The 17,500-nt window shown below is 53.9% G+C and overlaps 1 protein-coding gene across 1 annotated transcript in view; it reads left to right on the top strand.

Moving 5' to 3' along the window:
• The window catches only part of LOC119574504, a 287,095-nt gene that overhangs the window by 146,672 nt on the left and 122,923 nt on the right, over window positions 1-17,500 (top strand). The window contains 2 exon segments of the mRNA XM_037921763.1: window positions 7,932-13,701; window positions 13,703-16,710. Coding sequence (XP_037777691.1) covers window positions 7,932-13,701; window positions 13,703-16,710 — 8,778 coding nt within the window.

Below are 17,500 nucleotides of genomic sequence, written 5' to 3'. Positions count from 1 at the left end.
TATTGCTTCTTCAAGACCGTCTTTAATTCTCCGGGAGTGATGTCAGATATGGCGCAAATAGGAAGTCAATGGAGCAATTTACGCGGCGGGGGGGGGGGGGGGGTTGGACGTCCAGAGATTAGGGAAAAGGGGATGAATAATAATGAAGGGAGAAAATGAATGAATGGGGGGTTTGAGACACATCGCGAGAATGAATGGGCACAGGGGAAGAGGGAGACAGACCTGGTGAAAGTTTCGAGAAGAAAAACACAGACCATTGTGTCTGACGTGTGTGTGTGTGTGTGGTGTGTGTGTGTGTGTGTGTGTGTGTGTGTGTGTGTGTGTGTGTGTGTGTGTGTGTGTGTGTGTGTGTGTGTGTGTGTGTGTGTGTGTGTGTGTGTGTGTGCGGGTGTGCGCGCGCGCGCGTGTATGCGTACATGTATGTGAGCATGTGTTGTGTTTGTAAACTACAAACCGAGTAACGTGTGTTCAAGAATCCAATAAAAAGTGTGTGTGTGTGTGTGTGTAAATGTCTGCCCATGTGTTTGTTATAAGATACATATGGTTCGTTGTGAGTGCAGAGGTGGTGTAGCTTTCAGCAACTGTAGCGACACGAGGAGAATAATTTTACCTGTAGGAGTGTACAGCCCTGGACGCACCGCTGCCAGACGCGCAAACGAAGGGTAGGGCGGGGAGTTATCGTACGGCTCGCCCCCCACCCCCAAGCTCTCTTGATCGGGGCAAAGGTGTGAGAAAATGACTTGTGGAATTGGATCCAACAATGCGTAGGCCCAGAATAGGTTCGCTGACAATCACGAAGGTTATCGTGGTATTTAAGGGTCGTGTCCATGGCAGTCACTATGGTTTATAGCGATGAGGTGAATGCCTTTGAGTATCGTGACGTTTGCACTTAAGAGAGAGAGAGGGAGTGAGAATTTAAATAAAGGGTGTGGGAGACGTAGATTAAAAAAAAAGATAAGGGACGAGTGAAAAAGAGTTAAATATATGTGAGAGAGAAAAAAGACAAAAGCAGAATGGTATCATATGATAGACCAATAGATATATATCCACATACGATATCAGCATATTGGGGGGAAAAAACTTAAGAGGAAATATGTGGGCAGGGAGCGGGGGGGGGGTGAATGAGGTCTCTGACTCATTATACCGCGAAGGGGAAAATGTCAGCCAGAAAGACCAATACGAAACGGCTTTTCTAGGTACTTGCTGACTCGTTTTGCATATTGGATTTACAGCAGACTAACACAGGAGGAAAATTAGTTAGCGCTGCTGGAAAATCTGAAGGAAATTTGTAAAAAGATAGATAGATAGAGAGAGAGAGAGAGAGAGAGAGAGAGAGAGAGAGAGAGAGAGAGAGAGAGAGAGAGAGAGAGAGAGAGAGAGAGAGAGAGAGAGAGAGAAGTCGTCAAATTTATTTTATACCCGCGATCCCTCTCCCGCCGAAAACGTGACTGCTCACAGGATGGGAGAATTGGGTTACTTCGAAAGACTCTGTTATTTCACTGCTATTATATGGCATCCAATTACTGGGCGGTACATTTTATCAGACAAAATAAGCGGTGGTGAAACTCCCATTTTTTTTATCAAAGAGCGGCAGGGATGTTTCGTTCTGAATGAAGTGTTTCATTGACTGGCAGAGTGCGTACCGAAGAGGCGGTTCTTTGAGGTCTGCATTTTGTGTATTTGTGCGTCCCCGTGGGTATGCTTGTGTTTGTGTGTGTGTGTGTGTGTGTGTGTGGTGTGTGTGTGTGTGGTGTGTGTGTGTGTTTGCGTGTGTGTGTGTGTGTGTGTGTTTGTGTTTGTTTGTGTGTGTGTGTGTTTGGTGTGTGTGTGTGTGTGTGTGTGTGTGTGTGTGTGTGTGTGCGTGCGTGTGCATGTGCACGCGTACTTACAAGTGTATATTGTACGTGTGCGCGTGCGTAGTCCGTCCGTGTATACGAACGTTTACCTGTTTGTTTTTGATTGCTCGCGCGTGTACATGCGAGTGCCATGAAGCGTGCTGAGCGACTTCCTACTCGCACTAAGCACCGCCACCACAGCTGGTGTCCCCCCCCACCCCCCACCCCCATTTTCCGCTTCGATTCCCGCCCCTTTTGTCTCCGCCTCTTCATATCCGATCTTAATCCCTCCGCGCCGAGAAGAAAGGAGGAAGAAGAGAGAAAAAAAAATCTCTGGAAAATCGCTTCACGAAATGAGGAAATGAAAGCTGAAACAGGAAGGACCTCCCTTCCCTTCCCCTCCTCCCACCGCCCCCTCTCCCTTCTCCTTAACCTCTCCCCTCCCCCCTTCACCTCTCCCCTCCCCCCTTCACCCATCCATCCTCCGTCTTTCCCTCCGTTTGAAGAAAGGCAGAGGGGGCACCTCACCTCACCTCGGCCCACCCCCCGCGACCCCACCTCCTTCCGTCCTTCTCCCTACTCCTCCTCCTCCGCTTCCTTCTACCTCTTCTCTTCCTCCTCCTCCACTTCCTTCTCCCTCTCCTCCTCCTCCTCCTCCTCCTCCTCCTCCTCCTCCTCCTCTTTCTCCTCCTCCTCCTCCTCCTCCTCTTTCTCCTCCTCCTCCTCCTCGCCTCATCCTCTTCTTAATCCTCCTCCTCCTCCACCCCTCATCCTCTTCTTAGTCCTCCTCCTCCTCCTCCTCCTCTTCATCATCCTACGCATCGTAGTCTTCCCCAGCCCCTATCCCCTCCTCATCCCCGCCCCTCCCCCTTCTCCCTCTCCCTCCCGTTGTATATCTCAGCCGCTGCGTGTAACAGCCCCGAGAAATGCGTCTTCAAGTGTCGTCGATAATGTCTTTATTATCGCTCGTTGGCCTCTCTGGCTCGGTTGTCTTTCCTCATATGTGGTTTGTTATGTCGCGTAAGCCATTGTGGAAGTCTTTTTGGCATGGGTATTAGTATTATCAGATGGTTCTTGTTGTGATATAATAATAATAAACCACAGATAACATATTTTTTTATTGTTATTATCTTTGGTACTTTTATTCATTTTTATTCATGTTAAATTTCACTTTTTTTTTTCTTTTTCACTTTCAGAATTTTTGGCGTGACACTATATTTTTTTTTTCTATTACACACTTCATTTCCGTCAGCGTAACGCTCACTCTTGTTACCGCCCAGTGTCACCATGGCCGTCGTCACAGGTTACAGTCAGCGTTACAGCGGCAGATTTCGTCTGTATGAATTCGTGGTAGGATTGAACGAAGCAGTGAAGCTATATTAAAAAAAAATAATAATAATAAATAATAAAAAAACGAAATAAATGATATTGCACAAAGAGGGAAGGGGAGAAAAATCAAATGGGTATTAGATGTAGGATTTTAAACTGATAAAACCTTGAATCAGTTTTTAGTCGTCTAGTCATGGTACTACAAGCAACTTGTACCCAGCTCCTAGCAGACAGGAACCCCCACCCCACCCCCGCCCCCCCGCCCACCGACCCGTCCTACATCTCCCCCCCCCCCTTCGATGACCTCCCATTCCTCCCTTCTCCCCATCGCTCCCCTCCCCCTCTCTTCTCTTCTCTTCTCTTCTCTTCTCTTCTCTCCTCTCCTCTCCTCTCCTCTCCTCTTCTCTTCTCTTCTCTTCTCTCGCCCTCTCCCTCTCCCTCTCCCTCTCCCTCTCCCTTTTCTTCCCTCTCCCTCTCCCTCTCCCTTTTCTTCCGTCCTCTCCGTCTTCCTCTCCCTTTTCTTCCCTCTCCGTCTTCCTCCCTCCCTTCCGCAAAAAACAGCAGCCACTCCTACTTCCTTCATGCTTGCAATCTACAACCCCGTAATAAGGAACCCTCTTGATGATGGCCATTCAGGTTGTTCGTTTTATAATTTGCGTTGTTCATGTTCTGTTTTCTTCTCTCTTCCTGTTTATCTTATTATTGCGATTAAGATTATTACTATTAATGTTGTCCTGCTATTGTCATTGTTATAATAATAAAGATTATTATTATTAATATTATTATTATTGTTATTATTATTATTATTATTATTATTGTTGTTGTTATTATTATTATTGTTATTATTGTTGTTATTATTATTATCATTATTATTATTATTATATCTATTATTATATATTATCATCATCATCATCATCATCATCATCATCATCAAAGAAGTGTGCTGATTGCGTATTGTTCTAGAAGAGTGCGCGTCTATGTAATGACATGGCGTGTCTCAGGGAATCTTGCCAAATTCGTAAAAAAAAAATTGGAAATCGTAGGTCGTAGGTCATAAAGAAATACGATATTCGATAAAGTGTGCACGCGCCACCGCGGACGTCAGAATAATACAGAAACTGGCTCTGTTTATCACAAAACACGTCGGATATGCTATCATAAATCACAAACACACAATAGGAGACAGAAAACCGCGACTCCACACCGGAATGCTGTAGTTCATAATGTAACGTAAAGCCGTAACAGTGTTTATGCATTCGGACGCGGCAGGTCGGTGTTTATAAATGCGCACGTGTGTTGTTGAATAGACTTGGGGGGAAATCAGGAGGAGGGAGAGGAAGAAAGGACGAGCAGGAGGAGGGTGAGAAGAAGAAGAAGAAGCAGAAGAAGAGGAAGAAGAAGAAAGAAGAAAGAAGAAGAGGAGGAGGAGTGTGAGAAGAAAAATAGGAGGGGGGGGGGCGTAAGAAGAAGGGAAAGGAGGAGGGGGACGTAGAGGAAGAAAAGAAGGAGAAGAAGAAGGGGAAACGGAAAGACAAAGAGAAGGTGAAAATGGACATGGGGATGGAGAAGAATAAGGAGAGGGTGAAGGAGGGGAGGAAGCAGTGGAAGAAATGAGGATGGGGAGCAGGAGAAGTAAAAACTTAAAACAAGAGAAAGAAGAGGAAGAGGTAGATAGAGAACGCGAATGAGGATAATACAAAAGCGAGAGAAAATAAAGAACCGGAGGAGGAGAAGGAAGAAGAATAGTAAAGAAATAAAAACAAGGATAGAGGAGTGGGAGAGCGGTGCAGAGAGCGGGAGGGGGGGGGACATGCCCTGACGATAATTCACACAGTACAGACGTCCTGCCGAGAGTGGGGGGGGGGGGTGGGAGAAGGGAGTGGAAACAAATTTACGTCGAGAGGTCATTAGATGTAAGTGGCTTGGGTTAGGTTAGGGTAAGGTTATGCATCACGTAGAGGGATGTCGAGTTTGAGAGTGGGTAAGGTGAAAGCGAAGGTGTTAGGCGAGTCACAAGTTGATGGTTATGGTAGTGGCGATTGTTATGGTTAAAATCCATCGTTTATCCATCAATTATCACAGCCGTTGATACCTTCCTCTCAAATATTTTTGCTATTATCCACCTTTCATGCTATTTTCCAAACGAATTTTGTCTCATTCATGATAATAAAAAGGTATATACATTATTTTTTTATATTTTCCTTTAATTTTTACTGATGCATCACTCGCTATAGACAGCGAAGACCGTAAATGTAGGCGGACGGTGTTGCGATCTCCGGCCGGCGAAGGAAAGCAGAAGTTTGTGTGGCTTCAGTCCCTTTCGATCAGCTTCTGTCACTCGCTTCACTTTGCTGTTTTCTTTCTTTCTTGTATTAAAAAATATATATTTGTTATTGTATTTTGGTGAATTTTCATTGGTTTCCTGGTGTTTTTTGTTGTTGTCGTGTTGATTTTTGATTTATTTATAATTTATTTATTGTGGGGGGGGTGTTATTCCTGTTAATAAGGGTCTGGGTTTTTATGATTGCGTTCAGAGAGTAACGAATTCCGCAGTCTTTCGTCTTCTCCCCCCCCTCCCCCACCCCACCTCACATACAGAGATTACCTGAGTGGGGATTAAGGATCCCCCTCTTCTCTCTCTCTCTCTCTCTCTCTCCTCTCTCTCTCTCTCCTCTCTCTCTCTCTCCTCTCTCTCTCTCTCTCTCTCTCTCTCTCTCTCTCTCTCTCTCTCTCTCTCTCTCTCTCTCTCTCTCTCTCTCTCTCTCTCTCTCTCTCTCTCTCTCTCTCTCTCTCTCCCTCTCTCTAACACACTCTATTTGTTTCCATTTATTATTTAATGGTATATTATTGGTATCAATCTCTCGTCTACAAGTAATTCTGATAATTTTTTGAAGGTAATAAATTGCATATACATTATGCAGCGATCTTCCACGTTGTTTAAACGCCTGTTTCGTTGTATGTTGGCACTGATTACGAGAAGATAGATTACTTTTATAGTATAGTATAAGATATTTCTATGTTTCTATGATTTTATATTTACCTGTCTTAACTATACACACACATACACACACACACACACACACACACACACACACACACACACACACACACACACACACACATATATATATATGTGTGTGTGTGTGTGTGTGTGTGTGTGTATACATATACATATAGTCATATATGGTGTATGTATATATATGCATATGTATATATGTGCACACACACACACACACACACACGCACACACACACACACACACACACACACACACACACACACACACACACACACACACACACACACACACACACACACACACACACACACACACACACATACATACATACATACATACATACAAACATACTACACACACATATGTGTGCATGTATGTATATGTGTATATATATATATATATATATATATTATATATATGTGTGTGTGTGTGTGTGTGTGTATGTGTGTACATACATACATACATACATACATACATACATACATACATACATACATATTTATACACCTACATGTATACGCACCTATTTATTAATGTATAAGTATATTCGCATATATATATAATGGAGTATATGTGCCTGTTGAATGTGTGTACAAGTGTATAAAAGCATGCGTTGAACATTTCCCTTGGTGGTTTGGGATAATTAACACGGGCAGACTAATACCTCCTTGGACTAGGCGTCACCTGCTTCGTGAACTGCACAGCCATATGTAGACTGTGACTCAGGTAATGTTGGTCCTTATGTCATCTGGCTCTTATCGCTGGCACGCACCGCAAAATGTAATTAACAGCGTAATTGTCCGCGCGGAAGCAATTGTTTCATTGGTAATTAAGCGCTTAGGAGACAGATGTAGAGGGCTTTAGAAAGAGCACACTAACCCCTGCTTACTATAGCGTAGCGGCCGCACATCCTCGGGTTCTGTGGGATAATAAATGGTGATAATTTTACGCTGTGGTGGTTAGGCGATAGGAAAAAAAAATGGAACATGAACACGGTTGCTGCATAGAGGAGAGAGGATAGATTGGTCCGCGGGGCTCTGTTTCTGTTCGTTTTTCTATCTTTGGTGAAATGCGAATCTCTCTCTCTCTCTCTCTCTCTCTCTCTCTCTCTCTCTCTCTCTCTCTCTCTCTCTCTCTCTCTCTCTCTCTCTCTCTCTCTCTCTCTCTCTCTCTCTCGCATATGTATACATACATGCATATATATATATATATATATATATATATATTATATATATATATATATATATATATATATATATATATATATAGTATGTATGTATGTAAATATATAAACACCTATAATTGAAGGCAGATTTCTATTTTATTACTTGAATAATCTGGTGGTTGGGAGTTATATCCTGGGAGCATGTTTCCCGTACTTTGCATGATTCGGCATCGCCGGAGCGCCACTAACTGCATGGTGTGGCGGGGAAGACGATGGCCATGCCGGTGAAACCTGCATGCGCCGCCTGGACGCTTCATGCGCTGGTGCCCACTGACGCTGGAGGCCTGAGCCGACTCTTCCCTCTCACCTTGCATGGATCCTCCGTCTCCATCAGCGGTGCAGGAGCTCGACTAACGTCCTCAAAAGACTTCTCCTGGGACTACTAACCCTGTGCATGACGCCTGGCTGCATGACGCCGCTGGTGGCGGATGGGCATCCCCATCGTGGCTCCGCACGACGCCATGGTGACGCTTGACCCGAGTCGTGACCTGTGCTGATACGCCGACCTCTCTTGCCCCGAAAGGTTTCGCCACGACGGGACGCCCTCGGAAGCCGTCCCACAACCCCGCGGGCGTGAGGCGGAGCCGCTCCTTCCAGGTGGGGACGACGCGGCTCGAGGACGAGTTCCCACACCTGAAGGACTCTCTGTCAGGCCAGGTCGCCCGCTACGTCAAGGAGCTGGAGAAGGGCATCCAGATGACCGTCGAAAACATGATGCCCAAGAAGCCTCCCCTGCCCCCGGGGGACACTCCCAGGTCGCTGGCGAGTCCTTCGAAGGATTCCTCCGTCTCGGGCAGGAGCCGAAGCCTGGGTCGGCGGCCGAAAGACAGGTCGGCTGGGTCCCCGAGCGACGCGAGCGACGGGTCGCGGCAGGAGCTGGAGGAGCGGTCGTCGTCGTCGTGCCCGCACTCGGAGCCGTCGTCGGGGCCGCGGCACTCCGACACCGCCTCGGACATCGTGCTCGACGCCCAGCGGATGGTGCCCGAGGGCGACGACTACAAGCTGGTGTTCATCAGCTCCGACTCATCCAAGGACTCGGAGCTGAATTCGTCCATCGACTCCGACACCTCGGCCTCGCCCTCGCGCCGCGTGTCCAGCGCCAGCGCCGTCAACGACTCCGACACGGCCGGCTTCATCGACGAGAGCGACTGGGACTACTTCGAGTCCGAGTCGCAGGCAGGGAGGAGGCGGAAGGGCGGCGGCGCCCCGAGGGTGGCGCCGCCCGCGCGTGTCGATGCCTGCGTCATGACGGAGGCCGAGTACCTGAGCGGCACGGGGTCGGAGTGCGAGGACGGGGAATCCCCTCAAGTAGAGGATGTGTCCCTCCTCCTTTCCCTCCGCGTGCCGTCCCCCCAGCCCGCCCCCGCGCCCGCCCCCGCGCCCGCCCCCGCCCACGCGCGTAATGACAGCGACGCGAGCAACATGACCACGGAGAGCCAGGAGGTCCAGCTCTCCTTCGAGGAGTCCACCACGCCCGTCACTCCTGTCACACCAGTCACGCCTGTCACACCTGTCAACAGCGCCCCCCTCCTGGCTCCCCTCAGCTCCCTGGATACGGCGGAGCTCCACGCCATGCTGCGCCAGACGGAGGCGGTGCAGGCGGAGGCCCAGGCGTTGCAGGCGGCGCTGATGGGCGCCTTCACTCCCCCCGACAACGTCCTGAGCGCCGTGCAGGGAGGCCGCTGGTTCCAGCGGGGCGACTCGACCCGCAGCTCCGCCGAAAGGTCCGTCGACGAATTGTCCTGCCACGACCAGTTCCGCGCCCTCGGCAGCCCGCACGACTCCCCGGCCCTGAGGGAGTACCGCAAAAGGGTTTTAACGGAAATTCAGAACTATTACGGCGTCAACCAGGGCACGGGCATGGCGTCTCGCCCCGAGTGGTACAGTTATCTCTCGCGTCATCACCAGGACCCCCCCTCCCCGGCCCCGCCACGACTATCGCCCTTATCTAATCAGGGCAAAGATAAGCTCAGTAAACAATCGGCGCCCCGTCACAGAGGCAGCAGTGGGAAGGCTGGCCTCGGTGTCGCTGCCGCGGTAGCTGGTGGTGCGCGCAAGTCCAGTCGAGATATTTGCATACAGACTGACCCCGCACTCAACACAAGCTGGGAAGAGGACGATCTCACACCTGAACCCCTGGGCCACGCCCCTCCTCCCTTCATTAAGACCCAGGCCGCCCACGAAACCCGGACGCACGCCCACACCACTTCGTCAAGGGCAGTGAGCGCAGGGATGAGTCTACCCCGAGAAGCAGGGGTAGAATCCACAAGGGCTGGCCGCCGCGAAGGTGAAGGCGGGGGTAGTGGAGGGAGGGGCCGGGAGCGAGGCGGTGGACGGGGGGACTCGGCGCTGATCACCCCCCACCTGCCTCACCCCCCCTCCTTCCACCTGCACCTCACGCTCAGCAGAGAGACCTCAGTCGCGCAGCCGTCCGACTCGGAGGCGGATGAGAGGCTCTTGGACAACAGTTCCTGTGTTAGTAGTGATTTAGGCGGCGATTCCGCGAGTGATTTCGAGTACCGTGACGACCGCGGCGCGAGTGTGAAGTGCGTGAAGAGTGACTTGAAAGAGGAAAGAAAGAGTGAAGATGGTGAGGCGAGTGTGTTAGGAGCGGAGTGTAAGAGGGATCATGGCGGCCCAGGTGGGGGGGAGGAGGCTCCTAGGTCCCCCCGCATAGCAGCAGCTACCACCGCGCACGCACACCCCAGCCACAACACACGCCCGTCCCCGCCCCAGCCAGCGCCAAGGAGGACCATGAGTGCCTTACGATCACAACACAAGCTTCCCGCCGAGGCCTCACAACCCCAAGAAAATGGCGGTGATCTCGACGCATCGGAGAGAGTTATCCCGTCCGAGGACGCGTCGCAGACAGATTCCCCCGCTGCTCCGATCTCACTTGTCCCCGAGGACGATAGTCCGCCCTCGAGCAGCACCAGCGAGGCCGAGGACACGGATGAGGAGATGCACGTGTCTCGAAGCTACAACATCTCTCTAGTCGGTGAAGTTGACGGCGGAAGCGAGACAGAAAATCTCCCTGAAGGTGAAGTTGGCAAACACCTCGAGGCCGAGGAACATGACAGTTCCACCTCGTCCTCCAGTGGTAGTGACACAGACGAGGAAAAGCACGTTAGCAGAGAGTACACCCTCACCAGGTCCTCCTCGACCGACTCCGGCCTCGAGAAGGCTCACAGCGAAGCCCTCGACGACGAGGAAGACGAGGAGAGCCCGCCGGTGGTTAGCCTCAAGCAGGAGGTCAACGTCATCGAGGCTGTCAATGAAGCAGTCACCGCAGATATTGTTGACACTACCTTTGATGACGTCACGGCCGGCAGGGGTGAGGGAGAGGAGGAGAAGGAGGAAGAAGCGACGGCTGTGGCTGTAAACAAAGTGCTGTGTGATCTTCCTGAGGGCGACGGAGTGGACGGGAACGCAGAGGTGGAAACAACAGATAATAGCGTGGAGGAAACAGTGGAAAAAGAAGAAAATCCAAGCCAGCATGTCGAAACCAGGGACGTGCAACAGAGTGAAGCAGTTGCTAGTGTTCGTGAGACCGAGGAATGTAATAAGGAATCTGTTAGTGTTTTGGCAGAAGCCGAGGGAGAGGGAGTTGTGGTGGAGGGAGATGGTGGGGTGAATGAGGGGGAGAATGTGCTGAAGAAAACCGAAGTGGCTAGTACTAGTGAAAGTGGTGATGTGAGTGTAGAAAAGTGTGAGATGACGAGTGCAGATAATATGGTAGAAGATGAAAAAATGGTGCAAAGTGTAGAGGGTAATGATGGTGCTGTAGTGAGTGTGAATGATGGCGCACGTGTCGAGGGTGACGTAAGTGTTGATAATGCTGACACGAGTACCGAGGCGAGCGCAGTTAGTGAGGCGGAGGCGCCGCTCGCCCAGGATGAAAAAACGAGTACTGTCGAGGAGGAGAATGCGATCAGCACCGCGTCTGCTGTTCCCCCCGAAGAAGATAAAACAGTAGCGTCTGAAGGCGCGCAGGACGACAGTGCTAATAATGAGGGTGCTGATGAGCTCCGCCGAGAAGAGGTCACTCAGGCAGAGGTCACCGAGTCCTCTAGTCAGGCAGAGGCTATCCCAGAGGGCTCAGCGCCTCCTGTTGACTCTCAGGAGGAGGCGACGCCCGGGGAAGGATCCGTGAATGAGGAGCCCGCCGTCGCCCCGGGCGGAGACACGAGTCCCGAGGAGGTGCCCTCGGGCTCTCACGACGACGGGGCTGCGGGCGGCGGTGCGTCGGCCGCGCTCGGTGACGAGGCGGCTGTGTGCGGAGAGGGCGAGTCAGAGGCTGGTCCTGCTGCTACGCCCTCAGGAGACGCCTTGACCGTCTCCGCGAGAGAGAGTGAGCCGACGCGAGAAAGTGAAGGGTCGGGGACTGATGCTGAAAGTAACTCCGGCGTGGCAACCCTCAGCGGCGGCGGCGGCGGTGAGAGCCCCGAACCTCCTGGCACTAGTGCTGTCGACGCCGGAAGTGTACAAGTGGAACACAGCGCTGCTGCCTCCGCCAACCACACGTCAGTACCACATGACGCGCCTGCGGGCCCGCACACGTCGCCTCTCGCTCCGAGCGCTGACACCGCTAACCCGCAGTCGCAGCCCGAGGATACCGAAGCGCTGCCTTGCGTTGTGAAGGATTCCACGCAGGAGAACGGCGTGAAGTGTGAGAGTAAAGTGAATAGTGCTGGGAGGGAGTCGAGTGAGTCGGGGCACTCCAGCGCGGGCGAAAGCGAGGTGGAGCCCGACGACCAAGGGAACGTTGTGAAGATTAGTGTAACGGAGCAACACCACGATCCTCCTGACGATGGTGTCAGCATCCCTGTGGGCGTGGTTGGCGGTGAGGGCGTCAAGCAGGAAGTGAGAAGATTTGCGGTGCGGCGAGTACGCTCTCCCGAAGTGGTGTCGCGCCACACGCCGCCCGTGCCCTCCAGACGCACCAAACGGTCCTCCTCGTCTGACGGCGTCTCCTCCTCCTCTGACATTGAGAGATCCGACGCTGACGCCAGTGACTCCGCTGACACCGTGGTGGAAGGTGGAAAGCTGCACGCCGAGCTACGCAGATTCGCGCTCCAGCAGCGGCCCAACCTGCACGACCACGACGACAAGAGTCGTGACTCAGACGGGCCTTCGTCCGCAGACTCCGTCCTCCACGGCGCTGACAGCGAGTCCCAGTGCTCTGACAACAGCGAGGAAGGGAACCTGGTGTCCATCGTGTCCGTGGGAGACGAGGACGACTCCAACACGCGCCTCTCCTCGCACGGCAGGATCTACATTCGCTCCGACTCCACAGACTCGGACGTGCAGATCAAGCCCACGTGCATCGTCGTGACCGGCTCCTCCGGGGCCGAGTCCGGCGAGGACGGCGACGCCGACGGCGATGGCATCAACGTGAACGCCGAGAGGAACATCAAAAATGAAGGCAACGACGTCACAATCCTGGAGGTGACGAGCGACGGTCGGCGAGGGCACGTCATGTCCGTGCACGTGACGAGCCCGGACTCGTCGCGAAGCGCCTCGCCCGCGCGCCGCAGCCAGGTGAGCGAGCTGCAGTCCATGATTCTGACCACGCGCGAGAGGCAGCAGCAGTTCCGGCGATCGCCCACGGAGATGAAGGAGTCGTCCTCCGGCCTCGCCAACTACTTCACCCTCACCCTTGGCACCGACTCGCCGCACGCGCCTCGCCGCTTCAACAAAACCCCGGAGATTCGACGTCGGAAGGTCGACCGGCCCGAAATCGTCGAGTCTCCCGCAACTACGAGTCCCACCAGCCCCAACCCGACGCCGGACCACTCCGAGGGCGACCTCCTTGCCTACGAGGAGCACCACGGCATCGACATCGAGGAGGACTATTCCATCCCTCACGATTATGACTCGGGGGAGGACGCCGAGCGGATCGTGCCCTTCCCGGACGAGGCGATGTTCGAGGAGGACATCTCGTTCGACGAGGCCCACCACTTCAACGAGGCTGACGAGTTCAGTGGCGGAGACTCGTTCATCGAGAATGAAGCCGACGGGAAGTTCGACTCCATGGAGGATGGCGAGTCCATTCACAGTGAGTCTTACTACAGCGAGTCGTCCGGCGACGAGAGCATGGAGCGCGAGGACGAGCTCCGAGGCTACTGCAACCGAGCCATCGACTTCACGCTCCACACCATCATCGAGGAGAGCTGCGAGGAGAGCGACTACGAGAGGAAGCCCAAGGATGAGGACGGAGCGAAGGCGGCGCCGTCGGAGCTCGAAAAGTATTTCTACTACGGCCTCGGAAACGGGCCCGGTGGATTCCATGAGGTACGCCAACGAGGAGAGCGAATACAGCGACACCTTCTCCGAGACGTCGAGCTCCATCTTCAGCGAGGGACTCGACGTCGACTCGAAGTTCGACGAGGATATAGATCCCGCGGAGTTGGCCTCGTCTCGCTTGGAAAAATACTTCCTGTTGAGGTTTGAACGACAGCCGTCCATAAGGTCTGTCGGGGAGGACTCGGAGCTCCACACCGACGAGAGCGGCTCCGTCGGAAGTGACTCCGAGGGTTCCCCGAGCCCCGAGCAGCCCCGCAAGAAACAGGTGAGGAGACCGCGGGGGTTCCGGCCGGGCGTCGCGAACAGGTGCCTCGCCACCAGCGAGAGGGCCGACGGCGCGCCCAGCGACGGCTCCCACCACTCCGAGGGGGACGAGGTCGACAGGACCCTCGTCAGCGGCGAGGACGAGGGCTCCACCGAATCCGAGGAGACCGCCTTCGACAAAGCCGACGGTCAGTTCGACACCATCAAGCGAAGAAAAAAGAAAAAGAGTTCTAGTGATTATTCTGATAAGAGATCTGATAGTGATAAGAGTGAACTTCGAGGCCTTGAGCATATCGATATCGAACATAGAGAGGAAATCTGTGATCTAAAAAACGCTGAGGCGCTTAAGTCCCTTGTGCAGGAAGCCGAGAAAGTGACCAAAAGAGTGACGATAGAATGTGATAAAGACGGCAGAGAGAAGCACGACGAGAAGGAGGAGAAGGAGGGCGACCTCGCCGACAGAAAATACCAAAGTCGAGACAGCGGTTTCATCGGCAGCTCGGACGACCTCCTCAAGGACAAGCCGGAGGACACCTCGAAGGAGCAGAAGGCCGGCATGTCCTCCGAGTCCAGCCTGGAGGACGGCGAGGGCTCGAGGTCGAAGGACAAGGACCAAGACCCGCTGTCCAAGGGCGAGGAGAACAAGAGCGACAGCTTCGACAATGACAGCAACAACAACAAGTCGGAGAACGAGGAGCGCAGCGGCGGCGAGGGGAAGGTGTCGAGGTCGAGCACAGGCTCTTCCGTCGACCTCCCGCCCTTCTGCCCCAACAAGGCCCGCAACAAGATCTGCCGCAAGGACTCCTTCAACAACTGGAGTTCCGACGAGGAGACCAACATGATGATGAGCAAGATGCGCGCTTTCTTCAAGACAATGATCTCAAACACCCGCGAAGCCCCCAAGGGCCAGCGGGTGAAGCCTCCCCAGCTGCTGGCTTTCGAGGCGAAGCTCACCAACCTCATGAAGACCGTCCCGGGCATCAACGACGAACAGGTGAAGGAAATCGTCGAGTACCTGAGTTCTGAAGATACGTGGAGCGACTCCTACGATTCTTCAGACTACACAAGCAGCGACCTGGAAGGCGCCTACGCCCTGCTGGACCAGGCCGACCCCGAGATGAAGAGCGACCTCCAGGAGCAGATATCCGCCTCCTGCCAGCAGATCATCCAAAAGTTCGACCAAAGCCGGGAGCCGAGCGACACTGACAGCGCCCACTCCCTCTTCGGCGAGAGGGCGTGTTCGGAGAGCTCCGAGGATGCCTCCCCGTCCAGTCGGGACACGGTGTTCGTGTACCAGCGGCTGATGTCGTCCATCTCGCGCATGAAACCAGACAGCGACCGAGGCAGCATCGGCTCGGGCTCGCAGGGCGCTTCCCCGCCCCTCCTGGCCAAGGTCATGCACCACATCGGCAATCGCCTTGTGGCTCTCATGCACGAGGTGTCCGGCGGAAGCGAGAACGGCGACGACGATTCCCTCAGCGGCGGCCACCCCGTCACGTCCAGCCCCAAGGTTCCGCTGTTTATCCCCAGGAAGCACAAGTCAGTCGACTCCATTTCTATCGACTCGTCGGTGGAGAAGAGCTCGCTGACGAGCACCAGCTTCGAGTCCGAGGACAGCCCCACGGACACCGAGCAGTCGCCCGAGTCGGACCCCGGCACGCCCAAGGCCCGTCGGAGGCAAGGCCCTCTCTCCATCATCAGCGAGAGGTCCTCCGCGGAGGATTTCACGTCCCTGGAGAGCGAGCGCACGGTGTTCGCTTCGCACGACTCCCCGCGCCACCACGCGCGCCTCGACGCGGGGCGGCCGCAGCAGGCCACGGCGTCGCAGCGTAGCCTGGAGGAGCGAGGCGTCACCAACATCCAGTACTTCGTGACGGAGGGAAGCAACAACGAGGTGGAGGTGTGGCAGAGCGTCACCATTGACAAGGACAAGTTCGACGTCCGTGAGCACCACGGCGTCCCGCGGGCCCGCCGTAGCGCGCGCCGCCAGGAGGCCCGGAAGGCCAAGAGTCACATGAGCCTCGAGAAGATCCACCAGGAGGAGGTCAAGACGACGGGCGAGAGGTCGGAATCCCTCGGGGACTTGCTGGACCGCGTCCGCTCGTCGGAGTTCTCCAGCAGCTACGAGCAGCTCGACTCCGACTCCACTCTGAAGGCGTCCGACTCCTTGGACTGCCACATCGGGAGCAGCTCCTCCAACTTCCGCCTGAACGCGTCCAGTCGCGGCTCCCTGACTACGAGCAGTCGCGGCAGCCTGGCAGCTTCTAGTCGAGGGTCCCTGAACGCCGGGTCGCGGGGCTCCCTGCAGGGCTCCTCCGGCCCTGAGGAGGAGGACGAGAAGAAGCACAAGAAGCTGAGCTTCTTCCGCTACGCCCGCCGCTCGTCCATGCCCGACACCAGCAAGGATCGCATGTCTCCGGAAGTGCGCTCCACCACGCTGCCTCGCTCCAACCCCACCCAGGTGGCCTCCACGGCCTCCCTCCCCAGATCTCAGTCCGCCCTCCTCAACAAGGTGCCTGCTGCAGTCACCTCCTCCGCCCACACCCACTTCTCCTCCCCACCTTCCACCCTCGACAGATTGACGGGCGGCACCACGGGGCCGCGCTCCGCCCGCTACCACGCCCCAGGATATCGACCGCCGCCCGCCACCACCACGCCCAAGCGCACCGTCTCTACCCCCGGCCTCCCGTCCTCCCTCAGGAAGGACGTCGTGAGCTCCTGGGCACCTCAAGGTAAGGCCCGTCCCCTCCCCCCGAGGCCGCAGAGGTCGAGGGGGCGAGAGGCACTGGCTCCTCGTCTTCCTTTTGGGGATTCCGCCGCTGCGTGACACACTTTCCTCCGGTGCTGTTATGGTGCTCGTATGGTGATGTTTACGCAGCGTGGTGGTTGCTGTTCAGGGGGTGTTATTGTTCTGCCCGGCGCGGCGTTTGTTCTCTGTAGAACAGGTTGTAGCGCAATGTCATGTTTACATTCAGGTCACGTATTGCACTGTCGCATTCTGTGGAAATAACAATTATCAGACGATTACGTGTTTCCACGCAGAGTTTCCTAGACATTTCTACATGCAACACAAGTCTTTAAAGGAACAAAGATCTAAAAGCAATGCCGCCGCATAGCAGGTTACATACGGGCGTTCGTCATGCTGCCATGCAGGAAAGTAACGGTTCCATTATGTCACAGTGATGGCAGTCGTGAGACGTCTTGGGGAGGGGGAGCGGGGGAGGGGGGGTTGTGGACGAGAAGAAGGGAGAGGGAGCGGGAGTGGGAGAGGGCTGTAGTCTTTTCCTTTGATACTGTTATTGTCTTCTACGTCGTTGTTCTCTAAATGTATTTTTTATCTTCTCTCGTTATCTTATTTTCAACTGCTTTCTCCATTCTCTCTTTTACTTTATCGTTCCTGTCTGCGTTCATTTCCTCTTTCTCAACCTCATTTTCGTCAGATTTATCTCCTGCCATCCTACGTCTATTATTTATTAGATCTCCCTGTCTTCATCTCCCTCTCTCTCTCTCTTCTCTCTCTCT

The sequence above is a fragment of the Penaeus monodon genome, chromosome 6 (assembly GCF_015228065.2).
Source record: "Penaeus monodon isolate SGIC_2016 chromosome 6, NSTDA_Pmon_1, whole genome shotgun sequence".
Classification (NCBI taxonomy): Eukaryota; Metazoa; Arthropoda; class Malacostraca; order Decapoda; family Penaeidae; genus Penaeus; species Penaeus monodon.
This window is presented reverse-complemented; position numbering and strand designations above follow the sequence as displayed.